The sequence below is a fragment of the Pantherophis guttatus genome, chromosome 1 (assembly GCF_059756535.1).
Source record: "Pantherophis guttatus breed Tessera chromosome 1, ASM5975653v1, whole genome shotgun sequence".
NCBI classification, from domain to species: Eukaryota; Metazoa; Chordata; class Lepidosauria; order Squamata; family Colubridae; genus Pantherophis; species Pantherophis guttatus.
Window position 1 is genome coordinate 223,867,532 of NC_142063.1, and position 17,931 is coordinate 223,885,462.

General features: G+C 37.8%; 1 protein-coding gene and 1 long non-coding RNA gene across 18 annotated transcripts in view; one reads left to right on the plus strand and one right to left on the minus strand.

The window, feature by feature from the left end:
• Positions 1–17,931, minus strand: part of DST (dystonin) — a 336,699-nt gene that overhangs the window by 207,635 nt on the left and 111,133 nt on the right. For all 17 annotated transcript variants that reach the window (XM_060689235.2, XM_087882458.1, XM_087882463.1 and 14 more), the window contains 2 exons: positions 16,612–16,689; positions 13,844–13,936 (listed from right to left, as the gene is read on the minus strand). In XM_060689235.2, the coding sequence (XP_060545218.2) occupies positions 13,844–13,936; positions 16,612–16,689 (171 nt within the window). The remainder of the gene's footprint in view (positions 1–13,843; positions 13,937–16,611; positions 16,690–17,931) is intronic.
• LOC148116789 (uncharacterized) lies at positions 933–7,946 on the plus strand. Its single transcript, XR_015731351.1, has 2 exons — positions 933–1,041; positions 7,732–7,946. It is a non-coding gene; the product is annotated as an uncharacterized LOC148116789 (long non-coding RNA).

A 17,931-nucleotide genomic window follows, 5' to 3' on the forward strand; every position in this document is an offset into this window, starting at 1 on the left:
TTTTGGAAGCAGCAGAATTCTCAAGACTGTCAGTTACATCCGCACTGACTCATGCAAATGGCATGCACCAGCAACACAAACAAAAGGACAGAATTTGAATTTAAATTGCAATTGCTAAAGATTTGCTAAACCCAGGCTCATGAAGTGGAGAAGTGGATTGTACTTCCAAAATGTCTCTAAACTACTCTTCTCCCTCACCCCTACAACAGTCATCGTTCATCTCCTTTCATACAATAAAAGATGTTCATCAGAATTTCATGCAATTAAAACCAGGCCTTCCGTCATTAAGGACAAACAGCAAATGGAAAATGCGGGAGAATCCCATGAGATCATTTTGCTTCACGGGGAGGGGGGGAGAGTGGGGGGGGGGCAGGAGAAGCAATCATTCTCTTCTTTCAGAATTCTTACATCTTTGCTCTCTATCCAAAATGATGCTCCAAGTTAGGGATGGGGAAGGGAAAGCTGGGGGAGGAATTAAAACTCCAGCTTTTCTTTTCCCACCCTCCCTAGTCCCACAGACCTATGGGAGAGAAGGAAATAAGTCTGTGAACAATTGGTTAGATTAGATAGAAAATTAAAACAAAGCCCTGCTTTCTGCTGATATACTTGACTGCTTGAATTCTCTTCCCTCTCTCAACTCATCAAAAGTCACAACAGCCACAAAACTAAAAAATAATTCTTTTGCATAAGCGATCCTAGTTTAGATAATTATTTCTGGTTCTTTTAACATAATCTTTCTCCTGGTTTACGTATTGGGCCTATGAGAGCGATTTGAAAAAGTGCCTGTTTTCTTTTTAACAAGCATGATTCCGATAAGCTACTTGAAATGTTGAGTTTTGGTTTCCCCCCCCCCCATGGAAATCTGTGAGGCACATGATTAAATTATAACCTTGAAGACAGCAATAATAGCTCATATGCTGAATAGCAGTGTCAAACAGAAACCTCTGAAACACAGAGAAGCCCTTCCTAGTGACAACAGCTATTCAACAAAGCAGCAGATTACTATAGGAGTTGATGGATTCTCATTTTCAGCAGAAACTGGTAAGCCATCCTTGGGGATATGCTGTAAGTGGGAAGTGTAAGTGTGCACTTGGCAGAGGGTTGGATTTTGTGTCCCCAAGATTCCTTCCAATCTTTACATTCCACGTTTCTAATTCTATAATCCCCTCTGATTTATCCTGAAGCAAAAGGATTTTTTTTTAAAAAAAGCAAGTTTCTCTCGCCCCAGGAAAATGCTGTACATGTTACGAATGGGCACAGTTGACAAGGGACAAGCATTCAGAATGCATTTTGCAACTCAAAGGTATCTGAAGGGTAATTTAAACAAGTTCATAAATCTTTGCCCTTTGATCACTCTATCATAAAACAATGCACTAATTCACTGCTGCCCTGAGCCGGAGGTAGGATTCAGTTTCAGGTATCACTTGGGCAAGGGTTAAATCACATGGAAATGATTCAGCTCAGATCTTTGGGGCAAAGTACAGAAGGAATGGCCATTTACAAAGGCCAAGGCCTTTTCCCTTGTAGGAAAAGACCATGCTAAAAGAGACAGAGAGAGATAGCTTGAAACAAAAAATGTGTATGGCTGAAGAAGTGAGGGGTTTTTGTGTTGCTGTTGTTGTTGTTGTTGCATCCATACAAGAACAGGGTATTTCTCACTTTGGAATTAGATACGTGTAACTATTGCATGAAGGACATTCACTTCAGTGTATTGTGCATAAAAGCTAACAATACAAGAATAATTCAATGAGCACATATGAAGAAAAAATGGTGATGTTATTATGTTTACCTCAAAGGAAGAAAACCTTGCATTTTATATTATCCAATAAATGGAAGTTTGACAGAGAGGAAAAACCCATTAGCATATTGTTGGCAAATTTGAAGGGAAAAATTATCTCATTTAAAAATGAGATCCTAATCTTCCTTTCACATATAGGTTACATATGACAGCAAAGCCCTGCCTCCTCTACTCTACTCTAAGGGAGATGGGTGGTTCCAAACTGTGATGAATAAATAGATATGAAGCTTAATGGGATGGTAACAACAGCATACCCAAAATTCCCTCAATGCTTACACACATTTGGGATGCACAGCTTTTGCACTGCATTCCCTCAAGTAAAACAATGCATCCAATAAGCTCAGTGCACACAATTTAGTTGGAAGATATTCAAGGTATAACAGAGGTAACTGTTTTTAAGAGGGGCCTGCTCAAAATTATTTATGTTGTTATTTTTCAAAATATAAAAAAAAAATCATTGGAGCCATTATTCCAAATCTCAACAAAACACCACAATTAGGATTTTTAATTTGATGGAATTTTCAGCATGCAAGAGCCAACAAACATTTTCCTAACCCAAATTAAATATTCAAGTCTTTGTTATTTTCTATTTTTGCCTATTCCTTTATACTGGTTTAGTTCTGTAGCATATTTACCTTGTTTCTGTTGTGTAAAATGGTGGAAGTTGCATTTTCCACTGAAAAAGGCAAAGCTTCAGAATAAGGATATACTTGCTGTGAACATTTCTGAGCATGACATTCCAATAGATGCAAATTATATTTATTTTTCCATTCTGAGACATCCCCCACAGTTCTAAAATGATCTCTGTTTAATGCATCATCTCCAGGGTGTTTGCTTGACTTGGGCTCTTTTTTCAAATGAAGCCCTTCTCTGTTTAACTGTCTTAGGATACCATCATAGAAATATTCCCCCTCCTTTTTTTCTGGATTTACCCCTATTTCTTTCAGCAGCGTTTCTCCTTTCACTTCTGCCTTACCAACAGTTCTTTTATAAGCATCATCTCTGGTGCATGGATCACTGATGGTCTCTGTTTTAAGAAGATCAACTGCGACTTTGCTACCCCCAAACCAGTCAGTTCTTTCTGTCAGAAACTTCTGTGCAACAGATTTATCCAATGACACTTCCCGGGAATATTTTGATCCCTCTGTAGAATTCTTTCTTTTGCTTTCTTCTTTTCCACATTTTTCCTTACTGTTTTCAGGGGGCTTTTCTTCCCATTTCCTTCGAGAACTTCTTGCTAAGAACTTTCTTCCAGGAGACTGTTTTGGAGGACGTAGAGGAGCTCTCGCAGGATCCAAACTCTTTTCTTCTTTGTCAGTCCTGACACATCCACAGAGATTCCCCATTTAGTTCAGAATGTCTCACAGCGGCACAGATGTTGCCTTTTCATTAGGCTGACATGAATATAAATGTTTCCAGATAGAGATACGGACTTTCTGCTAATAGCCTGATTATCTTTTAGCCTGCAACCCCGACATCAGGATGTAGCCATCTTGCTTATGAGAAATGCATACGCAATAAATGTTGTGGCTCTGTTCCCAGGCTGGGCCTGTGTCTGATTAGACACTAAGGCTTATTTCTGGCCACCAATCCTCTTAAGCAAACATCACAGCCTCAGCACTAAACTGGAATGCCAACAGCATTCTGCAGAAATGACATAATATATATTAGCCATAAAAGGCCCAGTGTAGATTTGAACTTTACCTCACTACGAACTGAAACAAAAAGCCAAAACCAGTTTGAAACTCTTAACCAGCATTTGAGTTCAAGAGCAAATGCCACCGTATATAAAAGATTTGATTCAAAAGACAACTTATAAAATCTGGCCATTAATGTGAGATAGTAATAGATTTTTCCCTCCAACAAATAAAAAAAAAAAGTGAAGATTAAGAAAGTACTATACGAGCATCCAAACAAAAAGATTTTAATATCTGATTTTGGTCAAAGCTACTGCAAGAAAATAATACCATATGCGAAGTTTAGAAAATTAGTTCCTGAATATGTTTCAGGACACTGAATGTGCCTCCTTGTTGATGAATTGGGTAGCAGTATTTTACTTATTTGTATCCTGTCCAGGGGTAAAATCTACTTAACTTCCTTACCGGTTCGAAAGCGCACGTGCCACGCATCACATGCGCACGCAGACGTTCTGTGCATGCGCAAAACCTTCTGCACATGAGCAGAAAGCACAAACATATTACTTCCTAGTTAAAACCTGGAAGTAATGACACCCGGTGGGTGGACGGAGCTTTGCTCCGCCATCGCTACTGGATCGCCAAACCACCAAGATTGCTACCGGATCAGGTGATCCAGTCCGATTCGGGAGCATTTCACCCCTGATCCCATCTATTATTTTTACAAATAACTCAAGGAGGTGAACATACTGTATCCAACATACTTTCCTCCTCCTATTTTCCTGAGAACAACAATCCTGTGAGGTGGGTTAGTCTGAAAGAAAGTGATGACCATGAGGTCACCTAGCTGACTTTCATGGCTAAGGCAAGACTTGAATTCACTTTTTAGTCTGGTGCCTTAACATTACATTAAGTTTAGTTTATCCAGCAAGATATTCTCTAGATTAGAAGTCCTAACTTGCATAGAATAACATAAGCATTTTTGAGGTATGTCAGGAGCAACATAAAAATAAGTTGAATGCGACATAATAGCAATAGCACTTAGACTTTACAGCCCTCTCTAAGCAGTTTACAGAGTCAGCATATTGCCCCCAACAATCTGGGTCTTCATTTTACTGACCTCAGAAGGATTGAAGGCTCAGTCAACCTTGAGCCTGGTAGAATTCAAACTGCCAAATTGCAGGCAGCTGACAGGCAGCAAAAGTAGCCTGCAGTACTGCATTCTAACCAGTACACCACCATGGCTCTTGGGATAAATGTGTATGATAAAGCAGGCAGAGCAATGGTGGGTTTCAACCGGTATTACCACCGGTTTGCTTCATGCAAGCGCTTAAATTCATCATCACTGCTTAATGTAATTTACAAAATGCACAATGGAAAAAAAAATGAGTCATATTGTGAATATTTTGGGGCCTTCTAGCATGTACCAAATATTCTATGTAGTAACAGTAATATCAAAGGATATAATGATTTGATAAAGAAAAGAGAAAAGATACCAAAATTACTTTACTATCTATATTGTTAGGGGCAATATGCTGATTTTGTAAATCAGGAGTCCCCAAACTCCCGGTCTATGGACTGGTGTTGGAAACTGGGCCATGAAAACAAACGAATCCCCATCCATGGGATGCAGGCAACATGTGAAACCATGCCTTCGCGGGTCTGCGGTAAAACATCTCTCCACGGAATCGGTCCCTGAAACCCAAAAGGTTTGGGGGCACTTTTGTAAACCATTTAGAAAGGGCTGTAAAGCATTATGAAGTGGTATATAAGTCTATTGCTAGTGATACATACTGGAATATGTCATTACTTCATTTAATATCCAACACTAAAGACTAAACTGAACAGCAAATACTAAAATACATATTGTAAGTTACTTGAAAAAACTGTGTGCACATGTGTATAGAAAATTAAGAGAAGAAACCCCACTTCAGAGAATAAAAAAAAAAATTAATGAAAATTGCCCAGAAATGACATTTTTTTTTCTTGAACACTTCTATTTCTTCAAAAAAAATTTTTTAAAAAATGAACATATTATCATTATTCACAGAAAAATCGAAGAAATTTTCCCTAGCACGGTTTTTTTAAATTCATAATATTAGTGGAACCTTAAAATAATACAGATTAATCGTTAAGATTTTCTTCTGCAGACAAGGAATAAAATGGGAATATGTAATTCTTCAGAGGTGAGGAAGAGGTCATCGCTTTCCGGTTCATTTAGCATCTCATTCTAAGGACTTGGGAGGAAGAAGTGAAGCAAACAAGCAAGAAAATATTTTATAGACGGACAAAATGGTTTGCCCGGGAACGTGCTCTTCTGATCTGTAACAGAAGCTTAGGAACTCAGGAACTGAAAAAAGCAAACAGGATGGAGTTGACGGTTATATTTATAGTCTCCTTACCTCTGCTTGTTTAAAGTATAAATGGAACTACCATTCCATGCTAAAGCCAACAGGACTAAGACTCCCTTGGCGTATCAAATCTGCTTCCCTTGAGGAAAAAAAATTTAAAAAGCTTTTGCTTCTGTATTTTGCAGCTAAACTGGCAGGATTCTCTGTTGCTTTCTAGTGAGACAAAGCTGCCATTCCCCAGTTTACAATAAGTACTATTATGTACACATGTACAATATATTCTATTATTCTTTGTTCCAGATTAATGGAACACGTATCATGTTCAGTGCTCTCACTTCCACTATTCATCTTTCAAGAACAAAAAAAAAAGTAACATCAACAGGAAGACTCAAAAGGTCAACATAAATTCCTGATTTATAATCTATACTAGGATTTCTCAAACTGTCAACATCTGGCGATGATTTTGTCTCGATTAAAAACATTTTGCCAAATACTTAAAAGATAAAAATTTGTGCCAATTTATGTACTTTTTTTTTAATGATTTGCCTGGTTAGGTGGCTCAGTGGCTAAGACACCAAGCTTGTCAATCAGAAAGGTCAGCAGTTCGGCGGTTCGAATCCCTAGTATAGGTCTCCCGCATGAGCAGGGGGTTGGATTAGATGACCTCCAAGATCTCTTCCAACTCTGTTACTGTTACCTGTTACCTTTTGCATGCATAGCCTAGTTTTGCTCTGGCAAGTGCTCAAAATGCCTAGCAAAATGTAAAACAAATTGTAATATTAAAAAATTGAAAATGTATGTTAGAACATCAATAAAATTATTACTGAATTCATACTAACAATTCAAATCCTGGCAAAACAGCTGAGAGAGTAGGGATTAAGCACATCTCCCAAGGGAATGCCAGAAACTGTAAGTTCCAAAGGGCCTTTCCTGTTGACCTTAACAACTGCACAGCTTCAAAGCAGGAGACACAAACTGGTAGAAAGGTCAGAACCTGAGCTACTTACGGCTTAAAAAGTCAACGCCAACACCTTATATTGGGCCCATTAGCCAACTGCCAACAAGTGCAAATCTTTCAGTAGGCACTGTGTAGTCCCTGCACCTTGCATAGTTAGCAGCCTAACTAAATATGAGATGGTTTATAAATGTACAAATGAACTATTATTTTTGTCTTTTATTATGGTGTGAGAGAAAAACCTCTCTTTCAAGGAGGCACTGATAATTTCTCTTGACTAGCCATTTTGGATGATTCAACCAACCAAACATATGAAAGTCAAATATCTACATGCCCTCTCTGCAATCCTCAACTTTCTACATATCCTCCTCATGCTCACATCTTGTGAGATGATGATGGGGATGATGTCTGCATCCCCAAAAGAATCCATTATAGCTGAATGAGCAGCTACCAAAGTTAGATCCTTATGGCATGCATCAACTCCGAAGACCAAATTTAGATAGAACCGTGCCACCAAAAAAAGACACAATTTTTTCAGAGTTTGCTCCCAACTATTCCAGTTCCCTTCTCAACAATCTTCTGAAGAAAATGCTGCACCTTGCCGAAGGCCAAAGATGATGCACAACAGAGAAACGCAATGCTGTCCTATTGTGTGTGGATGCAACAGAAGAAAGTATCTAAGACTTCTTGACTGCCAAGTAATTCAACTGGGTTTTCATTATTCCATTCACAATTAACAGTCTCAAAAATTATTCCACTTGGTTACAGCTCATACCCGCCCCCCCGCCATCCAACTCCAACTCCTTAATAAACTAAAGGACCTGACCTCCCTTCCCAAAAGGGAATAGGGTGCCTAGGATTAATGCTATTAATAGTCTGAAAATCAAGAAATATTACTAACAAAAGTTGTAAGAAATTGCCCAAGCATATCATCAGAATCAACCATTTGAGCAATTACATCAAGTAATTTAACATTTCTCCTCTCTTGCACAGGTTTATCCTGGCCAGGAATCAGGATTCACTCATCAAGAAGTGATCTGTCAATGACAACAGACACACAAGATTACTCTAATGGACAGAACTTTTTATATACTCATTCAGACAGGCAAATCGTGATACCTCAGATTTTGGGGACCTCTAAAAATGCTACCAATTAGTAATGTTTATTGTGAGGTAAGGAGAACATTAAACATATAAATTAAGAGCAATCATTTATAATTGTTAAGGTTTGGGACTTGCACTGGGGAAATCCAGGTTTATGCAATCTGAGCCAAGGGAAACCACCCTGTCTCTCTTTCTCTCTCAGCCCAACCTATGTCACGATTTTGTTGTTACTGTGAGGAAAACTGGGTGGGAGAAGGGAGTGCTTTGTATATTACCTTGGGCTCAGGATCAAAAGGGGGAATATAAATCAAATAAATAATGTAATTTAATTACATTTCATATAATATTAAAGAATTCACATCAAATTTATTGGGTGCTCCATCACTGGAGGCTTTTAAGAAGAGATTGGACAGCCATTTGTCTGAAATGGTGATATAGGGTTCCTGCTTAAGCAGGAGGTTGGACTGGAAGACATCCAAGGTCCCTTCCAACTCTGTTATTCTGTTAAATGTAGTTTTCTCTTTGGCAGATCTTTGAGGAAGCAGTTGCTCTGATACATGGCCTTCCTACTTAATTCTGGCCTCCAAGAAATGATGCCCACTTGCAGCATAGCACCATGCGACCACCACTGTATGGGGAGGTTGAGGGACAGATCAGCTGTCTCTTCTTCCTGAACACCTTTTTCGGAGCTCCATCCCTCAGCCTCCCTATATAGTGGAAGCCATGTAGGCCATCCCGGAAGCAGAAACCATTTTGGAGCAGTTGCAATGAATTGCGGCTGCTCCAAAATGGCAGCCACTTTGGGGATGGCATCCTGAAGCCTCCAGGGAGGCAAAGGGCCAGTTCTCCTTCTCCAATGTGATCTCCAGAGCTCCAGAGAGCACAGCTCCCCTAAAATGGATGCTGCGTGGTGCCGTTCTGGAAGTGGGTGCCCAGCAGTCTTCACTGTCTGGGAAGACAGTGTGAAGGAGCCAGGCTGAAGATCTACCAAAAAGATAAGTGATAGGAAATGGGGAGACCTAGCAGCATGAAAAGCAGCAAGCCTAAGACTTGCAGGGACACAGTGGATTGGGAAAGTAGGCCCCATGCCTCAAGGAAAACAGTGGGGTGGGAAGTGGAGTACAGGGTGCTTCATTCAGGGGATGGGGGAGGCTTCAGGAGGCTCAGGGCAGGCCAGTGGTGGATTGCTATCGGTTCGCCCGGGATCGGGTGAACTGGTAGCAGCGGCAGCCTCTGCCCACCCGCCCGGACACTTCTGCGCATGCGCAAAAGTGTTGCGCATGCGCCCAAGTGCACATGCGCCCATGCATGAACTGGTAGCTACGGGTTTTGAAACCCGTCCCTGGGGCAGACCACATGTAAGCTGAGGAGGTGCTGCACTGCAGGCCTGGGCTAAGTGCAGTGCGAAGACTCCCAGGGCCTCTCTCATCCTGAGGCACCCCATGCTCTCATTAACTACTGCAACAGAGAAAGCAGGGATTGAGTTTGTTAAGTGAGGCAATCACTTGGGCACCTCACTTAATTACCGTTATGGCTTATGGCAATAATGAGCAGGCTCCGTTACATTCATAAGTTGAGGTCTACTGCAATAAAGCAAACATTGAGATAATTTGTGGTAAGAGACCATATAAAGAGAAACCAAAATATACAATTTTAAAGGTTATGCATAAGATGTTCTTTCAAATTACAAAATTCTAACACTGAAGTTGGCTTTCCAAAAACCTCTTCTCCAATGCCAGGCTAATTGCCGCTATTAGCTGAATAACATCATCAGGTAAAGTTTGAATCCTACTACTATTGAAATAATAGCTTGGCTCTATTATTTGTTCTAAGCTTGTAAGCAAACAGTTGCTTTTGTAAGCAATTGCCTTCCTGATACGCATTAGGAAAGCTGAATAATGAGAAGGAACAAAAAAAAGAGGGGATAAATCTTTAAATTATGGCTCTAGATGCAGTTGCTAAGAGTATGAGGGGCTGCACGATGAACCAATTCTGTCCTGGCCTAGTTAAAGGCAGACTAGTCCCTTAAGGTGAAATTCAGTAAGCAATTATTCACATATTTGGGAGATGCAGTGAAAGTATTTTCCCTTTCTAGTTCCTATATTTCTGACATGGATAATAAATGTATTTATTATATATGAAGGAGATAATAGCATAGATAATAAATTAGAAAAAGTTGAACAGGTTGAGGAAAATAAAAGACAGAAGATAAAATGAATGGACAGTATTTGTCACATGGACAGATTTCTATCAATATAAGACAAGACCAACCATACATAGCTAATAAAGCAGACAGCCATTCATTCATTTTCGAACCAGCACTTTATTTAAATATCTATTCAAAACTAAATCATTTATAAAGCCCCTGAGTGTGTATTCCCTTGGAGATAGTCCTTCTTTAGCGACTGCCTTGTTTAGCAACCATTTGCAGTTATGATGGTGATGAAAAGTAACTTTACAACTAATACTTGTATGTAAAGCAAAGGAAGGCTTATGTACAATTACAAGCACGGTGACAGTTTCACTTAGCAACTGCTTTGTTAGCAACTAAGTTGCTAATCACAATCATGGTCAATAAATGAGGATTACATGTACCTTGGAAATTATGGGAAACTACAATAAGATATTCCAACCACTTTTTTCCATCTCAGCCTCACAGAAATTCAAGTAAGCAAATAAGAGGGGACTAGAAATAGCAAATGTTTTCATTACAAACAATGGCTGCACCTGGATCTAATCAACCTAACAACACGCAGCTGCAAGAACAAGTACTACACAGATAATTTAACAAGAGGCAGTTCCATCTGAAGCAATTTTGCCATATATTCAGGAAAAGGTTTTGCAGTAGAATCTCCATTAATGCAAAAGCATATCTAGTATATTTTATTATGCACTAAAACATCTAGGACCATGATGGCAAACCTATGGCATGTGTGCCGGAAGTGGCACGCAGAGCCATCTCTCCGGGCACATGAGCTGTTGTCCATTGCTCTTCTGGGTTCCGACGCACTAGCCAGTTGTCTTCACACACGTGGGAGCGCCGGAAACTGGAAGAGATGATCTTCTGGTTTCCGGCACACATGCACGTGCGAAGACCAACTGGCCGGTGCCCATGCACATGCTGGAAACCGGAAGATCATCTTCCAGGTGCACACATGCATGCCAAGCGGCTGCTCTTCCAGTTTCTGGCACTCACACTCTCCTGTTTTGCCACTCGGTGCCGAAAAGGTTCACCAACACTGATCTAGGAGAACTTTGGAATACTAATGCATAAGTAAAAATTCAAAGAGCTCTGTCTTTAAAAATGTGGGACAAAAAAGAAGGTAATAAAACAATCTGGTCCAAGGCCTAGCTATTATATCAAACTACATGCAATGGGAACACTATATAACAAAAGGAGGGAGGGAGAAAATATAGATACAGGTGGACATAGTCAACTCAAAGGTTCCTTGAGATATGTCTTTTCTTAATTGAAATCGAACTACAGCTGGATTTTATACAGCTTGAGCCTCTCTTTGCCTTTTTGCAACCCCTAAAATTGTACTCCTAAATTAACAAACTTAAGATGCCTTGAATTTTATCTGGAAAAAAAAAATCAAAATATCATATAGGTATCCAGGAGGTCTAGCAGACTAACGTAAAAGGAGATGGGAGAGTGGGGAAATATTTTTAAAAATGCACCCTTTGAAAGGCTTTTCAAAATGACAGTTCAATATAATATGACATCTTCCAGGGAGAATAGCAGTTTTTCACATCCTAGAGCTAAGGATTAAATTGCAGGAGTTAAATAACTCTATCTCAAGAACTCTAAGAAGATCAGTAACTGACCTTTCCTCTGGCACTTTAAATCAGGAGCAGATTAAAAATGAATCCCTGAAGTTTTATATGTATGTATGTATGTATGTATGTATGTATGTATGTATGTATGTATATGAATAGTCCAAAGTGGACTTCAGAAGATGCTACTTGATCCACAAATAACTACTACAAGCCAGAAGCAAAACCCAACACAGAAATTAGCACATATCTGTATGAATGATTGGCAGCCTGAATAGTGCTCTTCTTCTCAATCTGAACCAATTCTAGAAGCTGCAAGGCCAGACTTTCCTTCTTTAAACATTAATTTTTTTCAGATCCAGATAACTGCAGACAAAATAGGCTCTCTACCTGCAGGGACTTCTACACATAGTGATATGAGGAAAAATATTAAGTATCATATGTGCGATCAAGCTTTTAAAAGACATCTTGCTTTTCATTTTTGTTTTTTTAAAAAAACCAAGGCAGTTGCAGGAAAGAAAATGCTGAAATCTTCAATGAGAAAGATGATATACAATTTAAAGATGCTGAAATTTGTAGAATGGTTACGATATGACAAAAGATTATAAAAAGCACAGAAGCGGAGGAAAATGGAAAATGCAATAATGAAGTGGGAATATAAGATCTTTCAGGACATGAGATGGGCCCATTTAAAAAGAAGTGAAGCAAAAATATTCATTTAATTATAACTTCAGAAAAAAGACTCATAAAAACTTTGCTCTCCAAAAATTGGAATACACCAACCATCATGCTTATCAAGCAATGCCCAACGCTAAATGCTTTGGTACTAAAATATGTGAACATATTAATATGTGACAAGAATTTGACAGGCATGAAAGGCACATTTCAAAACTGAAGCAGTGTTCAAATGCTACATCAGTAATGTGTTTTACGTTTAGCTTTTTAAAAAGCTAACAATTCCTCTTTGTCATAATGAGTAATGCAAGTCCAAAGACTATGCATTTAACTACTGTTTTAGATATGCATGAATCACAAAAAATGTAGAGAGAATGATTTAAATGTTCTGCATATTTTTAAATGGCTGACAAAAGTTAAAGTGCTTCCTAATAAATTGCTCTTGTTCTGGCAAATGAAATGTAAAATTTCACACTGCAGCTTTCAGACATTGAAACTGAGAAATATATATATATATATCTCAGATCAGAAAAATGTATCACCTATTTCTGTAATTTCATTTGGTACAGCAATTCTACTGCCACCTAGTGCAATCTAGACACAATCAACATTTATAAATAGGAAGTGATGCGTATGTCTCTTCTAACAAAGGGGAGGACTAGGGATGACACGATATCAGTCTTTCAATATTTGAGGGGCTGTTACAGAGAAGAGGGGGTCAATCTATTCTCCAAAGCACCTGAGGGCATAACAAGAAGTAATAAGATGGAAAATTATCAAGACATACAACCTAGAATTTAGGAGAAATTTTCTGTCAGTGAGAAAAATTAATCAGTGGAACAATTTGACTTTAGAAGTTGTGGGTACTGGAGGTTTTTAAGAAGAAATTGGACAATCATTTATCCAGAATGGTATAGGGTCTCCTGCTTAGGCAGGGGGTTGAAACAGACGACCTTCAAGATTCCTTCCAACTCTGTTATTCTGACATAGTGTTCATTTTATGTTTGAAATTGTGGAAATTATGTTTTTTTTTTTAATTTGATTTATATGCCGCCCTTCTCCGGAGACTCAGGCTTACAATGCGTTAAGCAATAGCCTTCATACTTTTGTATATTTTATACAAAGTCAGCTTATTGCCCCCACAAACTGGGTCCTCAATTTACCTACCTTAGAAAGGATGGAAGGCTGAGTCAACCTTGAGCCTGGTGAGATTCGAACTTACAGTAATTGCAGACAGCTGGTGTTAATCACAATGCTATCAGTCTGCTGAGCCACCAGGCCCATGTTAATTATAATCATGTTATAATTAATGAATTACTCATTACATTCTGTCGCATGCTTATCTGCTTCCTTCCTGAGCTTCAAAATAAATAATCAGACCCATCTTGCAAAGGAAAAGGCACAAAAACAATATTAGCTCTCAAAAGAGGCAACCATTTCTATTTGAATGCCTGTGAGAATTCTAATGTATTCACATTTGAAAAACATAGACATGGTTGATCAGAAAGAGTTATAAATTGAAGGTTGCAGCAATGGGAGGGCACCTTACCTGAAAGTGCAAAATTATGGTCCATATTAATCCCAATGTCAATTTAGGATTCCCATCTGTTATGTCATCATTTCGAATGTTCACCAGTTTCACCTGTCGTGGGTGGAGGGGGAGAAATGTGCAAAGGAATTAAAACAAATGGAGTTGACAATGTGCATTCTTTCTCTTGCAGTAAAGGAAAGATCAATTTGGCTATTGGTGCACTATAATTCTAGATTATCCTGTTCCTCTTTCTCTATGAAGCAGAGGATGCCTCTTAAAAAAAAACATAATTCTTCTAACAGGATAGATGATGCCTCTATTTTTGCACAGGGATAGCTTCAATTGCAGGAGAAAGTTGGCCAGTTAAAACAAGGGAACCAATTATATTAACCTTTTCGGTTGATTCTATTACTATTACTAAAGATATCTGGGACTCCATGTCAGCTTTAAGGGCTAAGATTAGCAAACCGGAACTCCTAAACTACAGCCAATTCTCAATGCCATCAAGAGATTGAACAATATCTGTTAAATTGAAAGGGCAGGAGGAAAAAGACAAAGTCTAGACTATGGACCCACAGAACAGCTCTGATCTCATTCACTGCAACGGGCAATCAATTGTTGTGTTTAAAGCTTCATTCTTGTCTGCCATATCAAGCAATATGTTGAAAAAGTGTCTGGAGAGTTATGATTTCCCAATAGAGTGTAGCCTGTCACTAACAGTTCTTCATCTATTCAAGGTAATCCACTCTGGCTAATGAATAATATTATATATTAGTCCTCAAGATGCAGCATTAAGTTTTGGCAGTATTCAACAATCCCTTCTGTCCTGATTTATAACATTTTCCAAATACTTTGAATTTGCTGGTCTATGGATGTAATACTGATTAATTGGTTGATTTGATTAGAAAGGCTTTGAGAGTCTTATTATTATACCATGCTTATCTCCACTATTATTTGCTTTTCAATTAGGATGGAAATTATATGCTTGAACTTTAAATACATGATGTTCATTATAGCTGTGCAAAGCACTTGAAAAAAAACCCCAAAATAAGTGTCTGTGTATGCACATTCTGAAGCAGCTATCTATGTCTTTAAAGGACGTGGCTGCTTTAAAGATTCAAAAGAAGATGCATCATTCATTCTCTCAACACTTTCCAAAGGATTCTTTTAAATGCTATACACTCTTATTATGCTGGTAAGATATAACTCAGCACAACTTCCTGCTTCCCCAATATTCCAAATGTATCTTTATGTTGTTTGAATATATGTTGATTTGGGTTTTTTTCCCACTTCAATTTTTCTACTTCTACTTCAATTTGTTTTTGCTACAAATGCAACCTTGACACCAAATATTCCTAGGATTCCAGAGTCCTTGCTAAACATAGAATCTAAATCTTAACAAGGGAAAGCAGACCAATATTATCTTTTCTCCTGCCTGGAGCATTTTTTTTTTCATTTTTATAAGGATTGCCTATTTAGTTCAACATTCCTCAAACTTTCAGCTCACTGACCTCTTCATGAAGTTTCAGATTGTTCATTGACCCTCAAACATTATATGAAAATAATTTAATAAATACTACTTTAACTAATAGTACTACAAATAATAATAATAATCACTTGAACAAAATCAGCACTGACAAAATCACCATCAATTAATTGCAAAAGGCAATTTTACTTGGAACAGCTTACATCTTGAGACAATACCTTTAACATTATCAAACAGCAACATCAGCCTATCCCAGATCTGGAACTGTAATAATTTCAGTGAATTTTAAAAGAATTCCTATTTCCTCCCACTGATCTGCTCCCTAAAATGGAAGTTTGTGGTAATTGAGTATAGTTGATTGTTTATTGTTCACTTCTTTGCTAAAACAAGAATATTTAACATGTCCAATCAATTATAGAAACAAATCACAGCAGTCAGATTTCTATTATTTATTTCTTGAAAATATACTCTGTTCTTGGTCTGCTCTTACTGTCTGGCTTTAACTCTCTTCTACTAGCTCTCATCAGAATTGTCTAGCATACAGATTATAAGGTTCATGTAGAGAACACCAAAGATGAAATAAAACACTTTAAAACAGTGGTTCTCAAATTGGGGTCCATGGACCCCTGGGGGAGCACGATGTCATCATAGGGGGTCCACAAAAGCTTAAATAAATGTTATGATTTAAATCTTGAGTTAGGTCTTGGGAGTCTGTGGCCATGGCCCATGGCAGGTATTTAAAGGGGGGCCACGGTGAAGAAAAGTTGAGAACCTCTGCATTAAAATATTTCTCTGTTAGCTCTTTCTAATATGAAGTATGCAGTGCTCAATTCAGAATTCTGCCTTGACATTTTTGCCAGTACGTTCATTGAATCTAGCCTATTAACAAAGCAATCCTATTCAATTACTTAGCAATTGCACTGAGTTTGCCAACATTTATTTGTTTGCTTGTTTGTTTATTTATTTGAGATTTAAATCTAAAGCAGAATTCACATACTCTGATATACAGTACTTTATTTCCTTTTACTTCTGAGCCTACAGAATTAGAAACATTAGTAATATTTATTTTTTTCTATTCTGAAAGGAGAAAAAAACAAACCCAGGTCAAGATGATCTATGATTCAGTACTTTGCTAAAGAAAAAAGATAGATGAATAACATTAGAATTCCTAAGGACAGCCAATAAGATTAACATCGCCAATATGATAGGTAATAAATATTTTAACACAGAGATAAAAATCGAGAAAATGTTATTTCAAAAATTAATGTTCCAATTTTGTTTCTTAAGTGTGATATCTTACCTGTCGCCTTTTCAAATAATCAAGTGCAATTTGGACATTCTGTAGTCTGTGAAATCTCATCCTTCCTTTCTCTCTGGGCTAAAATCAGAAAACGGAAGATTTAAGAATTTCTATAAAGTTCCACAAATATTTTCAGACATTATATTTCTATAGTATTTTAACTATTCCATGAATATCGCAGGAAAGGAAAATTATCATCAACCAAATAAAGAGATTTGCATGAAATGTAATGGCTCTGGAGAAAAGCAACTCAATTTTAAACTTTACAAATGTCCTTTCCTTCCTGTGGCTTCTTTCTTTCCATGTGATTCATTAATGGATAAAATCAATATAACTAAGGCAGTAACACTGCAACTACCAGACCTACTTAGTGCGCCAGCATAGTCTAACATGACACAGGTTTCAGTTTCATCAATTTCAATGACATATTAAAAGTGTTTGAATTCTTGCCAACTGAAATTAATGGGACTTAAAAATATTTCATTTTTACTCTTTCTATAAGCAGTTTAAGCAGAAATTATGATCCAACTTACCTCACCAAACCCAGAAATTTCTTTTAAGGTTCATTTAAGCTTAATCAACCTTTTGGAGAATATGGTGTGAAACATGTTGAAAGCCTAAGTAGTCCTTAACTTATAATAGTTTGTTTAGTGACCGTTTAAAGTTGCAACATCACTGAAAAAGTGACTTATGACCATTTTTCACATGTACAACCATTACAGCATCCCCATGGTCACATGAACAAAATTCAGATTCTTGGCAACTGATTCAAACTTATGACCATTGCTGTGTCCCAAGGTCATGTGATCACCTTTTGCGACCTTCTGCCAAGCAAAGTCAATGGGGAAGCTAGATTAATTTAACAACTGTGTTACTAATTTATCAACCGCAGTGATTCAATTAACAACTATGAAAAGTCATAAAATGGGGCAAAACTCACTTAACAAATGTCTCACTTAACAACAGAAATTTTGGGCTCAATTGTGGTTGTAAGTCGAGAATTACTTGTACTTTGCTTCTGGAGTGAAAGTGCTTCTGGAGAGTGGGGTTTTTTTTTCCTTTAAAAAAAGCTGTTCTTATGATAACCACTTCTCAAACTATCCAGAATATTAAAGTTTTTAAAACTGTTTATAGAGGGGCCGGCAGGTAAACTATCAAGAGAAATTGTCAAGTAGTTTAAATCAATAACTATATGAACTACCTGTGTAATTCTAGTTAAGTAAATACAAGCTAAGTAAAAATTCAGTAGTGGCCAAAATTGTGGAAACCTTTTGGGAAAAGTGTATTTTTGAGGTTTGATGGCTAATAACAGCACTTTTT